The sequence below is a fragment of the Coregonus lavaretus genome (genome assembly GCF_964263955.1).
Source record: "Coregonus lavaretus genome assembly, chromosome: 38".
Lineage (NCBI taxonomy): Eukaryota > Metazoa > Chordata > Actinopteri > Salmoniformes > Salmonidae > Coregonus > Coregonus lavaretus.
In genome coordinates this window covers 15,499,113-15,524,654 of record NC_140025.1, presented here as the reverse complement: position 1 = coordinate 15,524,654, position 25,542 = coordinate 15,499,113, and the positions used below count along the sequence as shown (strand labels likewise).

Below are 25,542 nucleotides of genomic sequence, written 5' to 3'. Positions count from 1 at the left end.
ACTAATTTCATGCAGTCTACTGTATGATTTCCTTTGCCTGTCCTGCCGTTTTAAAATCTCTTAACATCCATGTGGACCAGGCTGATGATCTTGAGCCCTATGTGTAGGCCTAATGTGGTAGGAATATGTCTGTAATAGTGAGTACTCTCTTTCCCCCTCCCTGTCTCCCCAGCTCCCAGCCACCATGGTGGCAGTGCAAAGCTACTGTGAGGCCAGCGCTTCCATCTCCGAAGCCTGGCTGGAGGGCGGCATCTCACCCTGCTTCTACTTCACCCTGGTGCCCACCGTCCTGCTTACCCTCTCCTTCTTCTTCGGCACCTTCCACTGCGTCTGCTACCGCCGCTACGGCACCGAGATGGAGCCCAAGTTCATACCGCGCTCGCGCCTCTATGGCCTCCAACTGGCAGTCTCCCTGCTCCTCCTGCTGCAGTTCCTGGGGGGGCTGGTGTGGAGGGCGACTGGTGGAGGCGGGGTAGGGGAACTCCCTGGCTACGTGGTGCTGTACGGCTGCCTGTCCATGCTGGGCTGGGTCTGGGCCGTGGCCCTGCTAAGGCTGGAGAGGAGGAGGGTTCTGGTGAGGGACCGGACGCGGGGCCACAGCACGGTGCTGCTGCTCTTCTGGGCTGTGGCATTTTCGGCGGAGAACCTGGCCTTCGTCTCCTGGGCAAGCCCTTACTGGTGGTGGGGCCTGGAGAACACACAGCAGCAAGTGAGATAGGACCAGGGGTATTGTTGAGGAGGGTGTAACATTGTAGAATGTCCCCAATAGAGCTGACGTGATTCCTCACTCTACATATCACTCAAATAGACACGTCTGTTCTACATAATGTATTTATATCTGAATGTTCCACAACCTATTGAACGTGGCACTGGGGTCTGTTCAGGAGGGTATAGCGTTAGAGGACCGTCAGATAAAAATGTATTGGTGTAGAATAAACATGTTTGTCAGGTTAAGTTGGAAATGGTGCTAGATCTGTTCCTTGCGTTTCTATCTGCATCACTTCAAACGTTTCACCTCTTTGAATGAACCCCCACAGCTCAAACTTAAGTGAGGAAGAAGTGCCATCCCACTCCCTAGTTTCATCGCGGTTGTTTCACCAAGCCTATTTGTCCCATTTACACAGATACAGTATCACACACTATGAGTAGATTGACTTACTTTTAAGAAAGCCCACTACTACACTTGTGTAATGGAGCGTTGAAACGCAATGTTACGTTTAATGCTAAAAGCCAGTAACATTATATGTCAATGTTTTAACAACCTCAGTCTACTCATAGGGTGTGATACTGTATCTGTGTAAATTGGACACATAGGCTAGGTTTAATGTTTCTTATCAACCCTAAGTACCTACTTAATAACCTCTAAATCCCATTTCGTCATGACTGTTGTGATTGTAAAAAAAAAAAAATATATTACAAAGCAGTTTCTCACAAGAAGACTGCTAAAATAGAAACTGGCATTCCAACCATGACACAGCAGTGGAAGGGGGAGGAGCCATGATCATTAGTCAGCTTTGAGTAACTCTAGAAGTGCTGAGTCATTGCCCCATCTTGCCGTCTACATCCCTCTGGCCACGCCCCCCAAATATACATTTTGTAACCAATCAGATCACGCCTTTTCTTAGCCCCTCCCAGTGGCTGTCATTGGTCGTCCCACTCAGCATGACTTTAGGTTGTACAAGTCTTGAGGTATGGCTGTTTAGTATGTCTCCCAGTTGTATTCAACTAATGCGTTCTGAATGCATCTTCATTAGCTTTTTACCAAGCTTTCACCATCTTAGCTCTTCCAATGGGTTGTTATACCACAAAGTATATGACACAGTCCACTGGTTACTTTGTGTCATAATGTGTACAGTAGTTTACTTTGTACAGTTAGTCTGACTGTAACCACTGACTCACCTCTCCTCCAATCCTGAATGATCCAACAACTCCTGAGTAAATGACTTTTTGAATGATAGCCTCGGCCTCACATTGAAGTTGGGGCAGCAGGTAGACCACCGTTTAAGAGCGTTGGACCAGTAACCGAAAGGTCGCTAGTTTGAATCCCAGAGCAGACTAGGTGAAAAATCTGTCAATGTGCCCTTGAGCAAGGCACTTAACCATGTAAATCACTCTGGATAAGAGAGTCTGCTAAATTACTCAAATGAAAATGTAAGACAAATGTTATGTGTTGAATGAAGTATTGAAATATGGTTTTTCTGTGTTTTATGCAGTTATGCTTGTCAGTCAGCAGGGATACTACACTCAAAAAAAAACAAACATTTTGACTGCTGACATGCACCATTTGGGATTGTGATGGGCTTGTATTAAGAGTCCCATTGGAATTGAATTAACAGTGGACAACATACTAAAATATAGTTTATGAGTGTAGTATTCCTTTAAAGAGTCAATCTGCAATTGCTACATCAATTTTTGGACTAATGATATATACCCATTGATTATTGAAGATTATAACTTATAAATACCTCAAGAGCTTAGTTCAACTGTCACACCCCATCACAACCCAAAATATAAGCTTGTTTTACTTTAATATAAACATTGTAAATGTAAACAAACAGTGTATAGCCTCAAAACATGGTTAAAGCTATAATTTTGATATGATGGATGGTCAGTCCTTGAATCCATTGCTCTGTCTATGTATTTGAGAGTGGTTCCATTTCACCAGGCCATTCCCTCAGCTTTTTACCAAAACTGCAGATTTGACTTTAGTGTCCCATGACTTAGCATTTTTCATTCATTACCTCAGGTGGAATTTTCTCTTTGGTTGATGCGCTACGTCGGCACGGGAACACTCTTCTTCCTGGGCCTGAAGGCTCCGGGATTACCACGGAGACCGTACATGCTCCTGATCAACGAGGACGAACGTGACGTGGAGGGCAGCACTGGCCAGGTAACCTAGTAATCAAATCAAATAATATGTAATTTGTCACATACAACAGGTGTAGACCTTACCGTGAAATGCTTACTTACAAGCCCTTAACCAACAATGCCGTTTTAAGAAAAAATTGTTATATAGAAATATTTACTAAATAGACTAATGTTTTAAAAAGTAACATAATAACATAACAATAACGAGGCTAAATACAGGGGGTACCAGTACCGAGTCAATGTGTGTGGGTACAGGTTAGTCGAGTAGCTCGTGTAGCTCAGTTGGTAGAGCATGGCGCTTGTAACGCCAGGGTTGTGGGTTCGTTTCCCACGGGGGGCCAGTATGAAAATATGTATGCACTCACTAACTGTAAGTCGCTCTGGATAAGAGCGTCTGCTAAATGACTAAAATGTAAATGTAATTGAGGTAATATGTACATGTAGGTATGGGTAAAGTGACTATTCATAAATAATAAACAGCGAGTAGCCTCAGTGTAAAAAAAATAAAATGCAAATAGTCCGGGTAGCCATTTGATTAATTGTTCAGAAGTCTTATGACTGTGGGGTAGAAGCTGTTAAGGAGCCTTTTGGACCTAGACTTGGCTCTCCGGTACCGCTTGCCGTGCGGTAGCAGAGAGAACAGTCTATGACTTGGGTGACTGGAGTTTTTTTTGGGCCTTCTGACACTTGCATAGTATAGAAGTCCTGGATGGCAGGAAGCTTGGCCCCAGTGATGAACTGGGCCGTATGCACTACCCTCTGTAGCACTTTACGGTCGGATGCCGAGCAGTTGTCATACCAGGCGGCGATGCAACCGGTCAGGATGCTCTCAATGGTGCAGCTGTAGAAATGTTTAAGATTCTGGGGACCACTGCCAAATCTTTTCAGTCTCCTGAGGGGGAATAGGCATTGTCATGCACTCTTCACGACTGTCTTGGTGTGTTTGGACCATGTTAGTTTGTTGGTGATGTGGACACCAAGGAACTTGAAGCTCTCGACCCGCTCCACCACAGCCCTGTCGATGTGAATGAGGGCGTGTTCGGCCCTCCTTTTCCTGTAGTCCACGATCAGCTCCTTTGTCTTGCTCACGTTGAGGGAGAGGTTGTTGTCCTGGCACCACACTGCCAGGTCTCTGACCTCCTCCCTATAGGCTGTCTCATCGTTGTCGGTGATCAGGCCTACCACCGTTGTGTCGTCAGAAAACGTAATGATGGAGTCGTGCTTGGCCACATAGTCGTGGGTGAACAGGGAGTACAGGAGGGGACTAAGCACGCACCCCTGAGGGGCCCCCGTGTTGAGGATCAGCGTGGCAGATGTGTTGTTGCCTACCCTTACCACCTGGGGGCAGCCCATCAGGAAGTCCAGGATCCAGTTGCAGAGGGAGGTGTTTTGTCCCAGGGTCCTTAGCTTAGTGATGAGCTTTGTGGGCACTGTGGTGTTGAACGCTGAGCTGTAGTCAATGAACAGCATTCTCACATAGGTGTTCCTTTTGTCCAGGTGGGAAAGTGTGGAGTGCAATTGAGATTGCATCATCTGTGGATCTGTTGGGGCGGTATGCGAATTGGAGTGGGTCTAGGGTTTCTGGGATGATGGTGTTGATGTGAGCCATGACCAGCCTTTCAAAGCACTTCATGGCTACCGACGTGAGTGCTACTGGGCGGTAGTCATTTAGGCAGGTTACCTTGAAGTTCTTGGGCACAGGGACTATGGTGGTCCGCTTGAAACATGTAGGTATTACAGACTCGGTCAGGGAGAGGTTGAAAATGTCTGTGAAGACACTTGCCAGTTGGTCCGCGCATGCTCTGAGTACACATCCTGGTAATCTGTCTGGCCCCACGGCCTTGTGAATGTTGACCTGTTTAAAGGTCTTGCTCACATCGGCTACGGAGAGAGTGATCTCACAGTCATCCGGAACAGCTGGTGCTCTCATGCCTGCTTCAGTGTTGCTTGCCTCGAAGCGAGCATAAAAGGCATTTCGCCTGTCTGTTAGGCTCGCGTCACTGGGCAGCTCGCGGCTGGGTTTCCCTTTGTAGTCTGTAATAGTTTGCAAGCCCTGCCACATCCGACGAGCATCAGAGCTGGTAAGGTAGGATTCAATCTTAGTCCTGTATTGACGCTTTGCCTGTTTGATGGTTTGTCTGAGGTCATTGCAGGATTTCTTATAAACGTCCGGATTAGTGTCCCGCTCCTTGAAAGCGGCAACTCCATGGCTTCTGGTTGGGATATGTACGTACGGTCACTGTGGGGACGACATCATCGATGCACTTGTTGATGAAGCCAGTGACGGAGGTGATATACTCCTCAATGCCATTGGATGAATCCCGGAACATATTCCAGTCTGTGCTAGCAAAACAGTCCTGTAGCTTAGCATCCACGTCATCTGACCACTTCCGTATTGAGCAAGTCACTGGTACTACCTGCTTTAGTTTTTGCTTGTAAGCAGGAATCAGGAGGATAGAATTATGGTCAGATTTGCCAAATTGAGGGAGAGCTTTGTACGCATCTCTGTGTGTGAAATAAAGGTGGTCTAGAGTTTTTTCCCCTCTGGTTGCACATGTGACATGCTGGTAGAAATGAGCTAAAACCAATTTAAGTTTGCCTGCATTAAAGTCCCCGGCCACAACCTTTTTTGTTGTTGTTTATGTGTGTACAATATCCAATATATATCTTTTCAGTGTGATTGGGTGTGTAACGTACAGTAGTTTGTAATGAGTCTATACTGTCTGTCTATATTTATTAAGTTCACGACATGCCTCTACAGTAGGTCTGCATATGTATGCCCATAATAACCCCTAATATCTCTTATCTGTACCCCAGCCTCTGTTGGATGGGGCAGAGGAATCCCTGTCTACCTGGCAGGACTTTGGGCAGAAGGTGCGTCTGCTGGTGCCCTACATGTGGCCCAAAGGCAGCATGCTGTTACAGGGCCTGGTGGTCCTCTGCCTGTGCCTGCTGGGTCTGGAGAGGGTCATCAATGTCTTTGTGCCCATCTACTACAAGAACATCGGTGAGAGAGCATCCCTTGTTTCACAACATCTCCCCTAGATCCAGCTTTTATCTGGATGCCTTTTTAAATTCCTACTTGTTGCTGTCATAGCCTTATTGGTTGCGTTGCAGGTTGTCTTTATTGGTGCTGCGCTGCACATTCTCAGAAGTTTTTTAGGATATCATTGTGGCTGACATCTGATAATCTGCCCAGCAAAACTGTAGAAAAGATGACCTGGGACTGTCAACCCTTTTCAAAACCTCTCTCTCTCTCTCACACACTCACAGTGAATGAGCTGACTGATGGAAGCAGCTGGACGACCTTGGCCACCACTGTGTGTGTCTACGTCTTGCTCAAGTTCCTGCAAGGTGGAGGGGCAGGTGAGTGCAGGGTTCTAAAGTGCGACCAATTTTGTCAATAATATTTTGCTGTGCGACTAGGAGTTTTATTTTGGTTGTAATGATAAGGCTTCGCCGTACCGTTGTTTCCGAGTGCCCTAGTGAAACAAGCGAGTGGAGATTCGTTAGCGTCATTGTTGCACCATTTCTACAGCGAAAGCTGCTTGCTTCCAGCCCAACCAGGTCAAAAGATCTGACCCATATTACTGGCGCAACATTTGTATCTTCCTATAGTGAAAAGCTGGGACGACATTTTACATTCATAAACCATGTTGTGGGTTGTTCTAAAACTACTCGCGCGTTAACCATTTGTTGACACTTTGTTCAGTCATGTTACTGCATTGGCTAGCTAGCTAACAACCTGGTAACTTGACCAGTATATCCAAACATTTGGGGGCACAGAAAGAAAGGAAAAGGGATAGCTTCTTCAGGAGATCAATGAACATAGCAATGAATGAATGACAGATATCTTGCATTTCATCATCACAAACCTGACCGTTTAAAGAGACAGTGTAAAATGTTTTATCTAATGCATCTCAAACAATATGGTGTAATTGCAGACCGCAATTTGGGGCGTTTCCTGATGTGGTCATTCCATGATATCAGGAAACATCCATTGGTGCCTGCCATTGGTCAATTCTGGTGTTACGAGACGGATGGTTTCTCAACAAATATGATTTGTTTACATAGCAGGTTAGGATCATTAACGTGGCAGGTTAGGATCATTAACTTGGCAGGTTAGGATCATTTGACGTGGCAGGTTAGGATCAGTAACGTGGCAGGTTAGGATTATTAACGTGTTAGGTGAATTAGCGTGGCAGGTTAGGAGAATGAGGTTAAAGTTAGGAAAAGGGTTAGGCTTAGCTACAATGCTACAGTTGTCAACAACTGTTGTCCCGACGCGAAAGAAATGGCCACGGACCAATGGTGAGCATCGTGATATCAAGAAACGCCTATATCAGAAAACGCCCCTAATTGCGGTCTGCAGTTACACCCTTCTCTCTCAATAGGAAAATAGTGCTTTTACACAATGTAGAAACCTAATATTCCACAGATGACTTTGTAATTTCAATGACAGGTATTTGTATCAACGTTTTAGCTTTTATAATAAACTAATGTATTTACAGTGTTACATATTAGTTTATAGGGCACAACATGTGCTTCAAAAGTAGCTATAATTCATATAGGCCCAATATAGGCTGTATATTAATCAATTTTTTAAAAATCGGATTTTCTGGTGCTCCTAAATTTCATGTGGTGCTCCTAACTTTTTAAAGTTGGGAACACCAGTGCTACCAATTAAAAAAATAAAAATAATTTAGAGCCCTGGGTGAGTGGGAATTTTACCTCCATATTGTCTTTCTCTGCTACACCCATTCCTTGGACTCCTTGAGTACTGTTATTTTAATTATCTCTCTTGTTCCCTCGCTCTCTATATCTCCGCTCCCCTTTCGCCTTCCCCCCTCTCTCTACTCTCCCCAACCCCACTCTTACCCTCCCCCATTATCCCTCTCTCTCTTCTTCTCTTTCCTGTACCTCACTCTCTCTCTAGGTGCGTCCGGCTTCGTCAGTAACCTGCGCTCCTTCCTGTGGATCCGCGTGCAGCAGTACACCAACCGGGTGGTGCAGGTGCGTCTGTTCGGCCACCTGCACTCATTGTCGCTGCGCTGGCACCTGGGCCGGCGCACCGGGGATGTCCTGCGTAGCATCGACCGCGGCACCTCCTCCATCAACAGCCTGCTCAGGTGGGTCTCCTAATAATAAATTGTGCGTTTGTGTGTGTGTTGATTGAAGTTATATAGCGTTTTTCCAGATGCTCAAAGCGCTTTATGTCTACCTGCGGTAGATTACTAATGATTACTTTCAGACACTGGTCAAATATGTCAAATACTTGAAATTGTCTGAGGTGTGCTTTAAATTTGCTTTGCACTTTCGGGATTATTCCATTTATTTAATATGCTCCATTGTACCAGACTAACTGTATCAAGTGCAGCTCAAGTGTTTAAAAGTATTTGATATCAGTGTTTCTCCTAGGATTATTTTCAGCAGCTGTGGCAAAGTTAAGGTCGGTTTGGGGGGGGGTGATGGCGTGGCCAATGGCCTTCCTCTTGGCCGCAGATATTCTTTTTGGTTAGTTTTAAAGATAATTTCCTGCAATTCAAAAAAAAAAATTTTGTTCTCATGCTATCTGAGTGACTCAAACATTATAACAACATCAATGGGAGCCCAATGTCATTTTTTTAATGTTTTATTCTCACTGACTGTCTAGTTTTCATTCTGGTGGTTGTTAGTTCTCAAAGATTGTTTACAAATATACACTGAGTGTACAAAACATTAACATGATTAGTTGCAACACCCCCTTTTGCCCTCAGAATAGCATCAATTCGTCGGGGCATGGACTCTACAAGGGGTCGAAAGCGTTCCACAGGGATGCAGGCTCATGTTGACTCCAATGCTTCCCACAGTTGTGTCTAGTTGGCTGGATGTCCTTTGGGTGGTGGACCATTCTTGATACACACAGGAAACTGTTGGGCGTGAAAAACCCAGCAGCTTTACAGTTCTTACAGTGCCACTGCATCATGTTATGGGCATGCTTGTAATCGGCAAGGACTAGGGACTTTTTTAGGATACAAAGAAATGGAATGGTGCTAAGCACAGGCAAAATCCTAGAGGAAAACCTGGTTCTTTCTGCTTTCCACCAGACACTGGGAGATGAATTCCCCTTTCAGCAGGACAATAACCTAAAACACAAAGCCAAAATCTGAACTGGGGTTGCTTACCAAGAAGACATTGAATGTTCCTGAGTGGCCTAGTTATCTTGAAGAATTTTAAAAGAATAATGCGCAAATATTGTACAATCCAGGTGAACAAAGCTCTTAGAGACTTACCCAGAAAGACTCACTGCTGTAATCGCTGCCACAGGTGATTCTAACATGTACATGTATTGACTCAGGGTGTGAATAGTTATGTAAAAAAGATTTCTGTATTAAATTTTCTATAAATTAGCAAATATTTTATTTATGTTACTTTGTCATTATGGGGTATTGTGTGTGTGTGTAGATGGATGAGGACAAAATATATTTAATCAATTTTGAATTCAGGCTGTAACACATCAAAATGTGGAATAAGTAAATCAATCAAATGTATTTATAAAGCACTTTTTACGTCAGCAGATGTCACAAAGTGCTATACAGAAACCCAGCCTAAAACCCCAAGCAGCAAGCAATGCAGATGTAGAAGCACGGTGGCTAGGAAAACTCCCTAGAAAGGCAGGAACCTTTTTTTTTTTTTTTACCTTTATTTAACCAGTTAAGCCAGTTGAGAACAAGTTCTCATTTACAACTGCGACCTGGCCAAGATAAAGCAAAGCAGTGCGATAAAAACAACAACACAGAGTTACATATGGGGTAAAACAAACATAAAGTCAAAAATACAACAGAAAATATATATACAGTGTGTGCAAATGTAGCAAGTTATGGAGGTAAGGCAATAAATAGGCCATAGTGCAAAATAATTACAATTAGTATTAACACTGGAATGATAGATGTGCAAGAGATGATGTGCAAATAGAGATACTGGGGTGCAAATGAGCAAAATAAATAACAATATGGGGATGAGGTAGTTGTGTGGGCTAATTTCAGATGGGCTGTGTACAGGTGCAGTGATCGGTAAGGTGCTCTGACAACTGATGCTTAAAGTTAGTGAGGGAGATCAGTGTCTCCAGCTTCAGAGATTTTTGCTGTTCGTTCCAGTCATTGGCAGCAGAGAACTGGAAGGAATGGCAGCCAAAGGAGGTGTTGGCTTTGGGGATGACCAGTGAGATATACCTGCTGGAGCGCATACTACGGGTGGGTGTTGCTATGGTGACCAATGAGCTAAGATAAGGCGGGGATTTGCCTAGTAGTGATTTATAGATGGCCTGGAGCCAGTGGGTTTGGCGACGAATATGTAGTGAGGACCAGCCAACAAGAGCGTATAGGTCACATTGGTGGGTAGTATATGGGGCTTTGGTGACAAAACGGATGGCACTGTGATAGACTACATCCAATTTGCTGCGTAGAGTGTTGGAAGCTATTTTGTAAATGACATCGCCGAAGTCAAGGATCGGTAGGATAGTCAGTTTTACGAGGGCATGTTTGGCAGCATGAGTGAAGGAGGCTTTGTTGCGAAATAGGAAGCCGATTCTAGATTTAACTTTGGATTGGAGATGCTTAATGTGAGTCTGGAAGGAGAGTTTACAGACACCTAGATATTTGTAGTTGTCCACATACTCTAGGTCAGACCCGTCGAGAGTAGTGATTCTAGTCGGGTGGCCGGGTGCCAGCAGCGTTCGATTGAAGAGCATGCATTTAGTTTTACTTGTGTTTAAGAGCAGTTGGAGGCTACGGAAGGAGTGTTGTATGGCATTGAAGCTCGTTTGGAGGTTTGTTAACACAGTGTCCAATGAAGGGCCAGATGTATACAAAATGGTGTCGTCTGCGTAGAGGTGGATCTGAGAATCACCAGCAGCAAGAGCGACATCATTGATATACACAGAGAAAATAGTCGGCCCAAGAATTGAACCCTGTGGCACCCCCATAGAGACTGACGTAGGTCCAGACAACAGGCCCTCCGATTTGACACATTGAACTCTATCTGAGAAGTAGTTTGTGAACCAGGCGAGGCAGTCATTTGAGAAACCAAGGCTATTTAGTCTGCCAATAAGAATGCGGTGGTTGACAGAGTCGAAAGCCTTGGCCAGGTCGATGAAGACTGCTGCACAGTACTGTCTATTATCGATCGCGGTTATAATATCGTTTAGGACCTTGAGCGTGGCTGAGGTGCACCCATGACCAGCTCGGAAACCGGATTGCATAGCGGAGAAGGTATGTTGTGATTCGAAATGGTCGGTGATCTGTTTGTTAACTCGGCTTTCAAAAACTTTCGAAAGGCAGGGCAGGATGGATATACAGTGGGGAAAAAAAGTATTTAGTCAGCCACCAATTGTGCAAGTTCTCCCACTTAAAAAGATGAGAGAGGCCTGTAATTTTCATCATAGGTACACGTCAACTATGACAGAGAAAATGAGGAAAAAAAATCCAGAAAATCACATTGTAGGATTTTTAATGAATTTATTTGCAAATTATGGTGGAAAATAAGTATTTGGTCAATAACAAAAGTTTCTTAATACTTTCTTATATACCCTTTGTTGGCAATGGCACAGGTCAAACGTTTTCTGTAAGTCTTCACAAGGTTTTCACACACTGTTGCTGGTATTTTGGCCCATTCCTCCATGCAGATCTCCTCTAGAGCAGTGATGTTTTGGGGCTGTCGCTGGGCAATACGGACTTTCAACTCCCGCCAAAGATTTTCTATGGGGTTGAGATCTGGAGACTGGCTAGGCCACTCCAGGACCTTGAAATGCTTCTTACGAAGCCACTCCTTCGTTGCCCGGGCGGTGTGTTTGGGATCATTGTCATGCTGAAAGACCCAGCCACGTTTCATCTTCAATGCCCTTGCTGATGGAAGGAGGTTTTCACTCAAAATCTCATGATACATGGCCCCATTCATTCTTTCCTTTACACGGATCAGTCGTCCTGGTCCCTTTGCAGAAAAACAGCCCCAAAGCATGATGTTTCCACCCCCATGCTTCGCAGTAGGTATGGTGCAACTCAGCATTCTTTGTCCTCCAAACACGACGAGTTGAGTTTTTACCTAAAAGTTCTATTTTGGTTTCATCTGACCATATGACATTCTCCCAATCCTCTTCTGGATCATCCAAATGCACTCTAGCAAACTTCAGACGGGCCTGGACATGTACTGGCTTAAGCAGGGGGACACGTCTGGCACTGCAGGATTTGAGTCCCTGGCGGCGTAGTGTGTTACTGATGGTAGGCTTTGTTACTTTGGTCCCAGCTCTCTGCAGGTCATTCACTAGGTCCCCCCGTGTGGTTCTGGGATTTTTGCTCACCATTCTTGTGATCATTTTGACCCCACGGGGTGAGATCTTGCGTGGAGCCCCAGATCGAGGGAGATTATCAGTGGTCTTGTATGTCTTCCATTTCCTAATAATTGCTCCCACAGTTGATTTCTTCAAACCAAGCTGCTTACCTATTGCAGATTCAGTCTTCCCAGCCTGGTGCAGGTCTACAATTTTGTTTCTGGTGTCCTTTGACAGCTCTTTGGTCTTGGCCATAGTGGAGTTTGGAGTGTGACTGTTTGAGGTTGTGGACAGGTGTCTTTTATACTGATAACAAGTTCAAACAGGTGCCATTAATACAGGTAACGAGTGGAGGACAGAGGAGCCTCTTAAAGAAGAAGTTACAGGTCTGTGAGAGCCAGAAATCTTGCTTGTTTGTAGGTGACCAAATACTTATTTTCCACCATCATTTGCAAATAAATTCATTAAAAATCCTACAATGTGATTTTCTGGATTTTTTTTCCTCAATTTGTCTGTCATAGTTGACGTGTACCTATGATGAAAATTACAGGCCTCTCTCATCTTTTTAAGTGGGAGAACTTGCACCATTGGTGGCTGACTAAATACTTTTTTTCCCCACTGTAGGTCTGTAACAGTTTGGATCTAGAGTGTCAAATGACCGTGGCAGCTTTCCAATCTCTGGGGATCTCAGATGTTACGAAAGAGAGGTTGAACAGGCTAGTAATAGGAGTTGCGACAATTTCGGCAGCTAATTTTAGAAAGAAAGGGTCCAGATTGTCTAGCCCAGATGATTTGTAGGGATCCAGATTTTGCAGCTCTTTCAGAACATCAGCTGTCTGAATTTGTGTGAAGGAGAAGTGGGGGGGGGGGGGCAAGTTGCAGCGGAGGGTGCAGAGCTGGTGACTGGGGTAGTGGTAGCCAGGTGGAAAGCATGGCCAGCCGTAGCAAAATGCTTGTTGAAATTCTTGATTATTGTAGATTTATCAGTGGTGATAGTGTTTCCTAGCCTCAGTGCAGTGGGCAGCTGGGAGGAAGTGCCCAACATTTTTGGAGTTAGTGCTACAGGATGCAAATTTCTGTTTGAAAAAGCTAGCCTTTGCTTTCCTAACTGCTTATGTATATTGGTTCCTAACTTCCCTGAAAAGTTGCATATTGCGGGGGCTATTCGATGCAAATGCCGTACGCCACAGGATGTTTTTGTGCTGGTCAACGGCAGTCAAGTCTGAGGAGAACCAGGGGCTATATCTGTTCTTAGTTCTGAATTTTTTGAATGGGGCATGCTTATTTAAGATTGAGAGGTAAGCACTTTTAAAGAACAACCAGGCATCCTCTACTGACGGAATGAGATCGATATCCATCCAGGATACCTGGGCCAGGTCAATTAGGAGGGCCTGCTCGCTAAAGTGTTTTAGGGAGCGTTTGACAGTGATGAGGGGTGGTCGTTTGACCGCGGACCTGTTACGGATGCAGGCAATAAGGCAGTGATCACTTAGATCCTGGTTGAAGACAGCGGAGGTGTATTTAGAGGGTAAGTTAGTCAGGATGATATCTATAAGGGTGCCCATGTTTACGGATTTAGGGTTGTACCCGGTAGGTTCCTTGATAATTTGTGTGTGATTGAGGGCATCTAGTTTGGATTGTAGGATGGCCGGTGTATTAAGCATATCCCAGTTTAGGTCACCAAGCAGTACGAACTCTGAGGATAGATGGGGGGCAATCAATTCACATATGGTGTCCAGGGCACAGCTGGGGGCTGAGCGGGGTCTGTAGCAAGCGGCAACAGTGAGAGACTTATTTCTGGAAAGGTGGATTTTTAGAAGTAGAAGCTCAAACTGTTTGGGCACAGACCTGGATAGTATGATAGAGCTCTGCAGGCTATCTCTACAGTAGATTGCAACTCCACCCCCTTTGGCAGTTCTATCTAGACGGAAAATGTTGTAGTTGGGGATGGACATTTCTGAATTCTTGGTGGCCTTCCTAAGCCAGGATTCAGACACTGCTAGAATATCAGGGTTGGCGGAGTGTGCTAACGCAGTGAATAACTCAAACTTAGGGAGGAGGCTTCTGATGTTAACATGCAAAAATCCAATGCTTTTACGGTTACAGAAGTCAACAAATGATAGCTCCTGGGGAGTAGGAGTGATACTGGGGGCTGCAGGGCCTGGGTTAACCTCTACATCACCAGAGGAACAGAGGAGGACTAGAATAAGGATACGGCTAAAGGCTTTAAGAACTGGTCTTCTAGTGCGTTGGGTACAGAGAATAAAGGGGGCAGTTTTCTGGGCGTTGTAGAATAGATTCAGAGCATTATGTACAGACAAGGATATGGAAGGATATGAGTACAGTGGAGGTAAACCTAAGCGTTGGGTAACAATGAAAGAGATAGCATCACCGGAGGCACCGATTGAGCCGGTCTCCGTGTGTATGGGGGGTGGAACAAAGGAACTATTTGAGGCAGTTTGAGAGGGACTTGGGACTCTACAGTGAAATTGTATAATAAGAACTAACTCGAACAGCAATAGGCAAGGCATATTGACATGGGAAAGAGGCATAAAGCAATCCCAGGTGTTATTCGAGAGAGCTAAGCAACAACTGGTAATGGCGATGAAAGTTTGGGCTGAGGCTAAACAGATAAATAGGACAGGGTACCGTGTAAAGGAACAGTCCAGCAGGCATCAGCTGTGCAGCTGAGTGATCATAAGGTCCAGTGAACAGCAATATGTGAGTCCGAGAGCAGTTCGAATTGGTGCTACAGCACAGGCTAGCAGGAAGCACGGCTGTTGTTTGTGTGTGCTAGCGGGCCGGGGCTAGCAGATGGATCTTCGTGGTCGTCGCAACGGGAAGCCTGTTGAAACCACAGACGATTACGTCGGCAGACCAGTCGTGATGGATCGGCGGGGCTCCGTGTCGACTCTAGGAGGTCCCGTCCGGTTGACAGAGAGGTAGATAGCCGGGAGATGGGCCTGACTCAAGGCTAGCTCAAGTCTGATTAGCCAACAACAACATCCATTTGGTTGCAGCTAGCTAGTTGCGATGATCCGGTGTTAAAGGTCCAGTGATTCCGACAGAAAAACCTATATGTTCTGGGTCGATAACGCACTGTGCAGACAGTGCAGACTGGCCGATAATAGTCCAGGCTAGAGCTGGCTGGTAGGTAGTGCAGGCCACGGACAATGATGAAAAACCGCTAACGGTGGCTAATAGCAAGTAGCTAGTTAGCTGGCTACTCCCGTCCGGTAGACAGAGCGGTAGATAGCCGGGATATGAGCCTGGCTCGAGGCTAACTGGTGCTTGCTTCGGGGTCAGTGGTGATTAGCCAACAGCAACATCCATTCGGTTGCGGCTAGCTAGTTGCGATCCGGTGTTAATGTCCAGTGATTCAGTTATTCCGTTCTGGGTGAATACCGCTAACGGTGGCTAATAGCAAGTAGCTAGTTAGCTGGCTAGCTAGTTTCAACTGGAGATTCTAGATAAAAGTTAAGTCAATAATAGAATCCGTTCCACATTGAGTGAGGCGGGTTGCAGGAAGGTATATTTAGTAGAAGGATGAAAAGTGTGATAGGGAAATACGTACGAAAACCTAAGAAGAAACCTAGAGAGGAACCAGGCTCTGAGGGGTGGCCAGTCCTCTTCTGGCTGTGCCGGGTGGAGATTATAAGAGTACATGGCCATTTAAGGCCAGATTGTTCTTCAAGATGATCAAACGTTCATAGATGACCAGCAGGGTCAAATAATAATCACAGTGGTTGTAGTGGGTGCAACAGGTCAGTACCTCAGGAGTAAATGTCAGTTGGCTTTTCATAGCCGAGCATTCAGAGGTCGAGACAGCAGGTGTGGTAGAGAGAGTCGAAAACAGCAGGTCCGGGACAAGGTAGCACGTCCGGTGATTAAATCAGGGTTCCCTAGCCGCAGGCAGAACAGTTGAAACTGGAGCAGCAGCACGATTAGGTGGACTGGGGACATCCAGGAGACATCAGGCCAGGTAGTCCTGATCCTAGGGCTCAGGTCCTCCGGGAGGGAGAGCGAGAGAATTAGAGGGAGCATACTTAAATTCACACAGGACACCAGATAAGACAGGAGAATTACACCAGATATAACAGACTGACCCTAGCCCCCCGGCACATAGACTATTGCAGCATAGATACTGGAGACTGAGACGGGTGCGTCAGGGGACACTGTGGCCCCGTCCGACGATACCCCCGGACAGGGCCAACCAGGCAGGATATAACCCCACCCACTTTGCCAAAGCACAGACCCCACACCATTAGAGGGATATCAACAGACCACCAACTTACTACCCTGAGACAAAGCTGAGTATAGCCCACGAAGATCTCCTCCACCGCACGAGCCCGAGGGGGCGCAAAACCGGATAGGAAGATCACATCTGTGACTCAACCCACTCAAGTGAAGCACCCCTCCTAGAGACGGCATGGAAGAGCACTAGTAAGCCAGTGACTCAGCCCCCGTAATAGGGTCAGAGGCAGAGAATCCCAGTGGAGATAGGGGAGCCGGCCAGGCAGAGACAGCAAGGGCGGTTCGTCACTCCAGTGCCTTGCCGTTCACCTTTGCACCCCTGGGCCAGACTACACTCAATCATAGGACCTACTGAAGAGATGACTCTTCAGTAAAGACTTAAAGGTCGAGACCGAGTCTGCGTCTCTCACATGGATAGGCAGACCATTCCATAAAAATTTAGATCTATAGGAGAAAGCCCTGCCTCCAGCTGTTTGCTTAGAAATTCTAGGGACAATAAGGAGGCCTGCGTCTTGTGACCGTAGCGTATGTGTAGGTATGTACGGCAGGACCAAATCGGAGAGATAAGTAGGAGCAACGCCATGTAATGCTTTGTAGGTTAGCAGTACAACCTTGAAATCAGCCCTAGCCTTAACAGGAAGCTAATGTAGAGAGGCTAGCACTGAAGAAATATGATCAAATTTGTAGGTTCTAGTCAGGATTCTAGCAGCTGTGTTTAGCACTAACTGAAGTTTATTTAGTGCTTTATCCGGGTAGCCGGAGAGTAGAGCATTGCAGTAGTCTAATCTAGAAGTGACAAAAGCATGGATTAGCTTTTCTGCATCATTTTTGGACAAAAAGTGTCTGATTTTTGCAATGTTACGAAGATTGAAAAAAGCTGTCCTTGAAATATTCTTGATATGTTCGTCAAAAGAGAGAACAGGGTCCAGAGTAACGCTGAGGTCCTTCACAGTTTTATTTGAGACGACTGTACAGCCATCAAGATTAATTGTCAGATCCAACAGCATATCTCTTTGTTTCTTGGGACCTAGAACTAGCATCTCTGTTTTGTCCGAGTTTAAAAGTAAAAGATTTGCCGCCATCCACTTCCTTATGTCTGAAACACAGGCTTCCAGGGTAGGCAATTTTGGGGCTTTACCATGTTTCATCAAAATGTACAGCTGTGTGCTAAATGAATATAGGGGAAACACTGAAAATACATGTTTGATCTAGGTCTGATTATCTTATTCTCAAAGCTTAGATAGACTGCTCCCTCAGGGGTTTACTCAATTGTCGAAAATTTAGTCTACATTCCATTTCTTCCATCACTACCAACCAGTGTAATGTGACCCAACTGCGATCCCCCTGTAGTATGTCTTAGTTTCTTAGTGTCATCCTAACCTCTAGACAGTCAGTAGAGTTTCTGTGTGTGAATTCAGAGGTAAACCCCTCTATTTCTCTCCACAGCTACATCGTATTCAGCATCTTCCCCACCATCGCAGATATCATTATCTCCATCATCTACTTCATCACCTACTTCAACGCCTGGTTCGGACTCATCGTATTCGTCTGCATGTTCCTCTATCTCAGTGAGTACAAGGCCTCCTTTTCGAGAGCTAATTTAGTTATTTTTATAAAGTAACAATAATCCGATATGTGTGAAATACTTTCAAATGACTTGAGCTGCACCAATAGAATAGTCCCAAAAGTGTAAATTAAAACAACTACAAGCTAATTCAAGCACACCTACTTGAAAGCATTTTACATATGCATTCGACTGAGTTCTGGTAACACCAATGTATTTCATAATGGTCTATCAATATATCTCTTCAGCCCTTACCATCATCATCACGGAATGGAGGACCAAGTACAGGCGAGACATGAACACCCAGGACAACAACACCAAGTCCAAGGCGGTGGACTCCCTGCTCAACTTTGAGACGGTACCGAGACGGTCCCATTGACCTTTAACCTCAATACTTGGATTGTCTTCATTAGGGCACGCAACAGAAAATGTTTAAAAACATTATTCAACGAGAAACTAAAAATTTGTGTTTCTTATTGGACAAGTCCAGGCAGTCCCTCCCAGTTTGTCTGTTTGATGCCTAATGAACACGACCCAGAATCCCCACTTGCCATGGTGGCACATGAAGCTGCCCACAAACATATTGCATTTCTGCAGCTTCAAAGTTGCTTCATGGCTGCGATTGTAATGTTTTTCCAACAGGTGAAGTACTACAACGCAGAGAATTACGAGGTGAACCGTTTTGAGGACGCCATCCTGAAGTATCAGGTAATCTAGACCATAGATGCCAAACGCTGAAAAGTTGAGAATGTAGATCTGTTTAAAGTTACACCAGAGTGCTTGCTTTGGTTATTCAGGTAAATTCAAGTTTCACGTTTTATTTGTCACATGCACAGTCCCGAGACCCCAGCAAAAATCGGCTTTTCATTTATCTGACTTTCATTTATCTGTCCAGCCTTTTATATTTAGCCTCACAAGGAAGTGTTTTACTGTTTTCTTTTCAGGACAACCAAGGCTACAAGTAGAATACAAAACAATTTAACATAAACAGTTGCATTCATGAGTTTTATTGACAAAAGTCCAGCCAAAGCAAAAACCTGATTAAAAAATGAATTTACAGAAGTACAGAAGTGTTTTGTTCTTTGGGAAATGAATATCCAACTAGTCAGTGACAACTGTGTGGAGTTTGTGACAGCAACTATGTGAGCTTATTACCATATTATGTCCTGGGATTTCCTATGATCTTCTATGTAGAAGAACCCCTTACCTTCTAATGACTCTTGTGTATCTTGTGAGTGTTTGTGGGAGTCTCGGCTTTTCATATATAGCTTTTAATAGTTTGTAGCTCAAACCATTCGGACTCTACAGATGTATTTGTTTAAAAACCCTGCCCTGGTCCCCTTCAAGATCCACCCTTGTCTCACAAAAACCGCTCTAGCTCAATCCCTGTTCGTCATACAGGCTAATGGATGCAGAAGAAATAGACAAATCCAATGTTACAACCCAGAAGTCTGTAGCTCAAACAAACAATCTATAAAATGAGTTAGAAGTCCTAAATCACGCAGGCATTACTGTGGGGCTCATTTAGTTAACTTGCAAGCCCTATCAAAAAAGTGCAACTAATAAGAAAAATACATATAATAACATGACAAATAAGAGAGGAAGCTATATACAGGGTAAATGTACAATGTGCAGGGATACTGGAGTATTTGAGGTATATATATGTACATGTAGGCAGGGATTAGGAGAAAGTGACTGGTAGCATGATGAATAATAATGTAATAGTAAACAGGATGCCAGCAGCATGTGGGTGTGTGCGTGGTGGTGAGTGTATGTAAGTGTGTGGGTATTAGTGTTAGTATGTGTGTGCAAGAGGTCAGTAGGCGTCACAGGTGGATGGATACACAGTGCCTTCAGAAAGTATTCATACCCCTTGACTTATTCCACATTTTGTTTGTACAGCCTGAATTAAAAATTGATTAAATCGATTTTTTTTCTCAACCATCAACACACATAATACCCCATAATGACAAAGTAAAAAAAAACATGTTTTTAAATATTTGCGAATTTATAGAAAATTAAATACAGAAATCGAATTTACATCTCACCCATCTACACACAATACCCCATAATGACAAAATGAAAACCATGTTTTTAGACATTTTTACAAATGTATTGAAAATGAAATACAGAAATATCTAATTTACATTAAGTATTCACACCCAGTCAATTCTTTGTAGGAGCACTTTTGGCAGTGATTACAGCTGTGAGTCTTTTTGGTTAAGTCTCTAAGAACCTTCCACACCTGGATTGTGCAACATTTGCCCATTTATTCTTTAAATAAGTATTATTCTTCAAGCTCTGTCAAATTGGTTGTTGATCATTGCTAGACAACTATTTTCAGGTCTTGCCATAGATTTAACTGGAACCATAGTCAAAACTGTATCTCAGCTACTCAGGAACATTCACTGTCTTCTTGGTAAGTAACTCCAGTGTAGATTTGGCTTTGTGTTTTAGGTTATTGTCCTGCTGAAAAGTGAATTCATCAGGGCGGCAGGTAGCTTAGTGGGTAAGAGCGTTGTGCCAGTAACCGAAAGGTCGCTGGTTCTAATCCCCGAGCCGACTAGGTGAAAAATCTGTCGAAGTGCCCTTAAGCAAGGCACTTAACCCTAATTGCTCCTGTAAGTCGCTCTGGAGAAGAGCATCTGCTAAATGACTCAAATGTAAAATGTAAATCTATCTCCCAGTGTCTGGTGGAAAGCAGACTGTTCCATTCCATTGATTTTTTTGATCCTGAAAAACACCCCAGTCCTTAACGATTACAAGCATACCCATAACATGATTCAGCCACCACTATGCTTGAAAATATGGAGAGATGCGGTGCTCAGTTAATTGCTTTGCCAGATGTTTTGCAGTATTACTTTAGTGCCTTGTTGGAAACAGGATGCATGTTTTGGAATATTTTTATTCTGTACAGGCTTCCTTCATTTCACTTTGTCAATTAGATTAGTATTGTGGAGTAACTAGAATGTTGTCGATCCATCCTCAGTTTTCTCCTATCACAGCCATTAAACTCTGTAACTGTTTTAAAGTCACCATTGGCCCCATGGTGAAATCCCTGAGCGGTTTCCTTCCTCCGGCAACTGAGTTAGGAAGGATGCCTGTATTTTTGTAGTGACTTGGTGTATTGATACACCATCCAAAGTGTAGTTAATAGCTTTTTTTATTTTTACCCATCTACAAATAGGTGCCCTTCTTTGCGAGACATTGGAAAATCTCCTTGGTCTTTGCGTTTTAATTTGTGTTTGAAATTCACTGCTTGACTGAGGGACCTTACAGATAATTGTATGTGTGGAGTACAGCGATGAGGTTGTCATTCAAAAATCATGTTAAACACTTATTGCACACAGAGTGAGTCCATGCAACTTGTGTGACTTTTTAAGCCCATTTTTACTCCTGAACTTATTTAGACTTAACAAAGGGGTTAAATACTTATTGACGCAAGACATTTCAGCTTTTCATTTTTTATTAATTTGTAAACATTTCAAAAATTATTATTCCACTTTGACATTATGGGGTATTGTGTGTAGGCCAGCGACAAAAATCACAATTTTATCCATTTTAAATTCAGGCTGTAACACAACAAAATGTGGAAAAAGTCAAGGTGTGTGAATACTTTCTGAAGTACATGTAAACAGGGCTGAAAAGTGATTGTAGCAGAAATATGGTAATATACTAATGATAATATATACATGTAAACAGGAGTAATAGTGACCAGTAGCAGGATTAATAGATATATACTAAATGTGTTTGACCATCTGAGATGCATAGTTAAATAGAGCTTGCCATCTTTGATGATGTTCTAGGATTTTAGAACTGCAACCAGCAGAAACTGCTTTAACTTTTTCATCTCTATTAGCCTGGTTCTAGGTCTGTTCAGCAGTGCAAACAGACAGCACAAACAGATCTTGGACCAGGCTATAACTCTATTGATTGTAATGTTACGTTTGCTGCCTGTTTGTCTGTCTGTCCTCTCCCGTCCTAGATCTCAGAATGGAAGACACAAGCCTCTCTAGCCTTCCTGAACCAGACCCAGAACCTGATCATCGGCTCAGGCCTACTGGCCGGGTCACTGCTCTGTGCCTACTTTGTCCAGGACGGCAAGTTTAAGGTACTGAGCTCGGAGCCCTTACTAGCTTAAAGGGGAAGTTTAGTATTTTACAAATTAATGTTAGATGGTTCCTCACCCTGACAATAGTCTATAAGCCAGGACAAACTATAATCCATGTTTGGATTTTGTTAAAGAGCCACTTTCAGGGTGAGAAACCATTTAACATGAAGTTGTAAAAGTTCCCTGTTAAAGGCCTAGATACTCATTCTACTACCCTTTTCACACTATTGAGCCGACTATTGTCCTTATGGTGAATGTCTGGATGCCTAACCTGACCAGTGCAGCTTAGTTTGGCTCAGTAGTGTAAAAAGCCCTATTGGCCCACCTCAAACTCTCTCCGCTCATCCACTTTTCTATCTTCTATGCTAGGGCTACGTTGTTTTGTCCTACATTAGATTAGAAAACTTTATTGTACTCTAATAAGTAAATTCTTTGCAGCTTGCCTTGCAGACAAAAGCAGTCAATACAAATACAAAGTTCATAGTAGCTAGCTAACTTTTTAGTTTGGATCCCGCGACACAGTTGGCATCAGTTGCTGTTATTGCTAGTCTCTGTCCAGTGATCCTGCCGACCAAGGACGGGTCTGAGGCACTATTTGGCGTTGCAGCTAGCCTAGCTGCTCGCTAGCAGCATATCAAGCTAGCTGGGTTTTCTTGAGGGCTTGAACGCAGCCCGCGACACGGTTAGCCATTGTGGCTGGGACTGCGGATTGTTCCGGGTTTGTGGCTGTCTAGATCCCTGCTGTTTGTTGTTTTCAATCATCCCCGTGACCTGCCCTGTCTGGAACTGCAAGGAGTAACAGCGTAACCTACGTTGCTAGCTACCATGACAAAATACTAAAACCGGCGGGAGTACCGTTGTCGAGGACAGTGGTGTCTCTCTATCACACGTGAAGGATCTTTTAAACAAACAAAAAGAGTTCTACAAGCAGTTGTTACAACAACAAGAAAATAGCTTCAAGTGCTTTGTCCAAATAATGGTGGATTCAACTAATAAAATAATGGACGACCTGACCAGAGTGGTCCAGGACCTAAAGAACAGTTTGCAGTTCTCTCATGGTCAGCTCGATGAGTTGAAACAGGAGAACGGCAAGATTACAGCAATCTGTAAGTCATTAAGAGAGGACATCAGTTCTGTGTGTGAATCCATGATAACAATTTCGAGGGACAATCAAAGTGTAACAACATGGTTGTAGATGGAATTGCAGAATCTCCACACGAGACCTGGACGGAGTCTGAGGACAAAGTGAGGGAAATGATCTCTGAGAAATTGAAGATGGACAACAGGAAGATTGAGGTGGAGCGCGCCCACAGGACTGGAAAACCCACCACCGGCCCAGGTGACAGGCCCAGGCCGATAGTGGTCAAGTTCCTGAGGTTCAACGACAAGGTAGCTGTTCTGGAAAGAGCCAAGAACGTGAGAGGAATGTATATCTTTCTCAACGAGGACTATCCTGAAGCTGTGCGCCAGAAGAGGAAATAACTTTGCCCAGCCATGAAAGCTGCCAGAGTGCAAGGGGCATTGCTTACATCCGCTAATGCAGGCTCATTGTCCACCCTCCCTCCCAGAAGCCTGGAAGGGATGAGAGAGCCAAGCCTATGGGTTCATAGCTTCAACCCCGCAGAACACACACACAAACACACACCAATTGATTAATGGACTGCTGAATGTATTTTTTTTTCTCTTGCTTTGTTTGCTCTTTTCAGTATTATGTTTATCTCTGATAAGCTACACAGGAAAGGGCTGAAAATAGCCCATATTAATATATGTAGCCTTAGAAATAAGGTTCATGAAATCAGTAACTTACTAACATCAGATAACATTAATATATTAGCCATTTCTGAGACTCACTTAGATAATTCATTTGATGATACAGCAGTAGCAATACAATAATAGTACATCTATAGAAGAGACAGAAATGCTTATGGGGGAGGTGCTGCTGTATATATTCAGATGCAAAATACTTTTTTTTTGTGAAACACAACAAATAAGACAAAAAAACAGAACTTGACCATGCATGCTCCGTGGGATGTTCAAAGTTTCGGATATTTTTTTATAACCCAACCCTGATCTGTACTTCTCCACAACTTTGTCCCTGACTGGTCCTGGTCTCTAAAACTAAGAGCATTGTATTTGGTACAAATCATTCCCTATGTTCTAGACCTCAGCTGAATCTGGTAATGAATGGTGTGGCTGTTGAACAAATTGAGGATACTAAATTACTTGGCGTTACCTTAGTTTACAATCTATCATGGTCAAAACATATACAGTGGGGAGAACAAGTATTTGATACACTGTCGATTTTGCAGGTTTTCCTACTTACAAAGCATGTAGAGGTCTGTAATTTTTATCATAGGTACACTTCAACTGTGAGAGACGGAATCTAAAACAAAAATCCAGAAAATCACATTGTATGATTTTTAAGTAATTCATTTGCATTTTATTGCATGACATAAGTATTTGATCACCTACCAACCAGTAAGAATTCCGGCTCTCACAGACCTGTTTAGTTTTTCTTTAAGAAGCCCTCCTGTTCTCCACTCATTACCTGTATTAACTGCACCTGTTTGAACTTGTTACCTGTATAAAAGACACCTGTCCACACACTCAATCAAACAGACTCCAACCTCTCCACAATAGCCAAGACCAGAGAGCTGTGTAAGGACATCAGGGATACAATTGTAGACCTGCACAAGGCTGGGATGGGCTACAGGACAATAGGCAAGCAGCTTGGTGAGAAGGCAACAACTGTTGGCGCAATTATTAGAAAATGGAAGAAGTTCAAGATGACGGTCAATCACCCTCGGTCTGGGGCTCCATGCAAGATCTCACCTCGTAGGGCATCAATGATCATGAGGAAGGTGAGGGATCAGCCCAGAACTACACGGCAGGACCTGGTCAATGACCTGAAGAGAGCTGGGACCACAGTCTCAAAGAAAACCATTAGTAACACACTACGCCATCATGGATTAAAATCCTGCAGCGCACGCAAGGTCCCCCTGCTCAAGCCAGCGCATGTCCAGGCCCGTCTGAAGTTTGCCAATGACCATCTGGATGATCCAGAGGAGGAATGGGAGAAAGTCATGTGGTCTGATGAGACAAAAATATAGCGTTTTGGTCTAAACTCCACTCGCTGTGTTTGGAGGAAGAAGAAGGATGAGTACAACCCCAAGAACACCATCCCAACAGTGAAGCATGGAGGTGGAAACATCATTATTTGGGGATGCTTTTCTGTAAAGGGGACAGGACGACTGCACCGTATTGAGGGGAGGATGGATGGGGCCATGTATCGCGAGATCTTGGCCAACAACCTCCTTCCCTCAGTAAGTGCATTGAAGATGGGTCGTGGCTGGGTCTTCCAGCATGACAACGACCCGAAACACACAGCCAGGGCAACTAAGGAGTGGCTCCGTAAGAAGCATCTCAAGGTCCTGGAGTGGC

The 25,542-nt window shown here is 44.2% G+C and overlaps 1 protein-coding gene across 1 annotated transcript in view; it reads left to right on the top strand.

The window, feature by feature from the left end:
- The window catches only part of LOC311112548 (ATP-binding cassette sub-family B member 6-like), a 43,178-nt gene that overhangs the window by 1,308 nt on the left and 16,328 nt on the right, over window positions 1-25,542 (top strand). Inside the window, exons 2-10 of the mRNA XM_084155684.1 lie at window positions 173-709; window positions 2,747-2,890; window positions 5,686-5,875; window positions 6,142-6,234; window positions 7,805-7,997; window positions 17,873-17,994; window positions 18,239-18,348; window positions 18,633-18,698; window positions 21,976-22,101. Of these exons, the coding sequence (XP_084011810.1) occupies window positions 185-709; window positions 2,747-2,890; window positions 5,686-5,875; window positions 6,142-6,234; window positions 7,805-7,997; window positions 17,873-17,994; window positions 18,239-18,348; window positions 18,633-18,698; window positions 21,976-22,101 (1,569 nt within the window). The 5' untranslated portion in view covers window positions 173-184. The remainder of the gene's footprint in view (window positions 1-172; window positions 710-2,746; window positions 2,891-5,685; window positions 5,876-6,141; window positions 6,235-7,804; window positions 7,998-17,872; window positions 17,995-18,238; window positions 18,349-18,632; window positions 18,699-21,975; window positions 22,102-25,542) is intronic.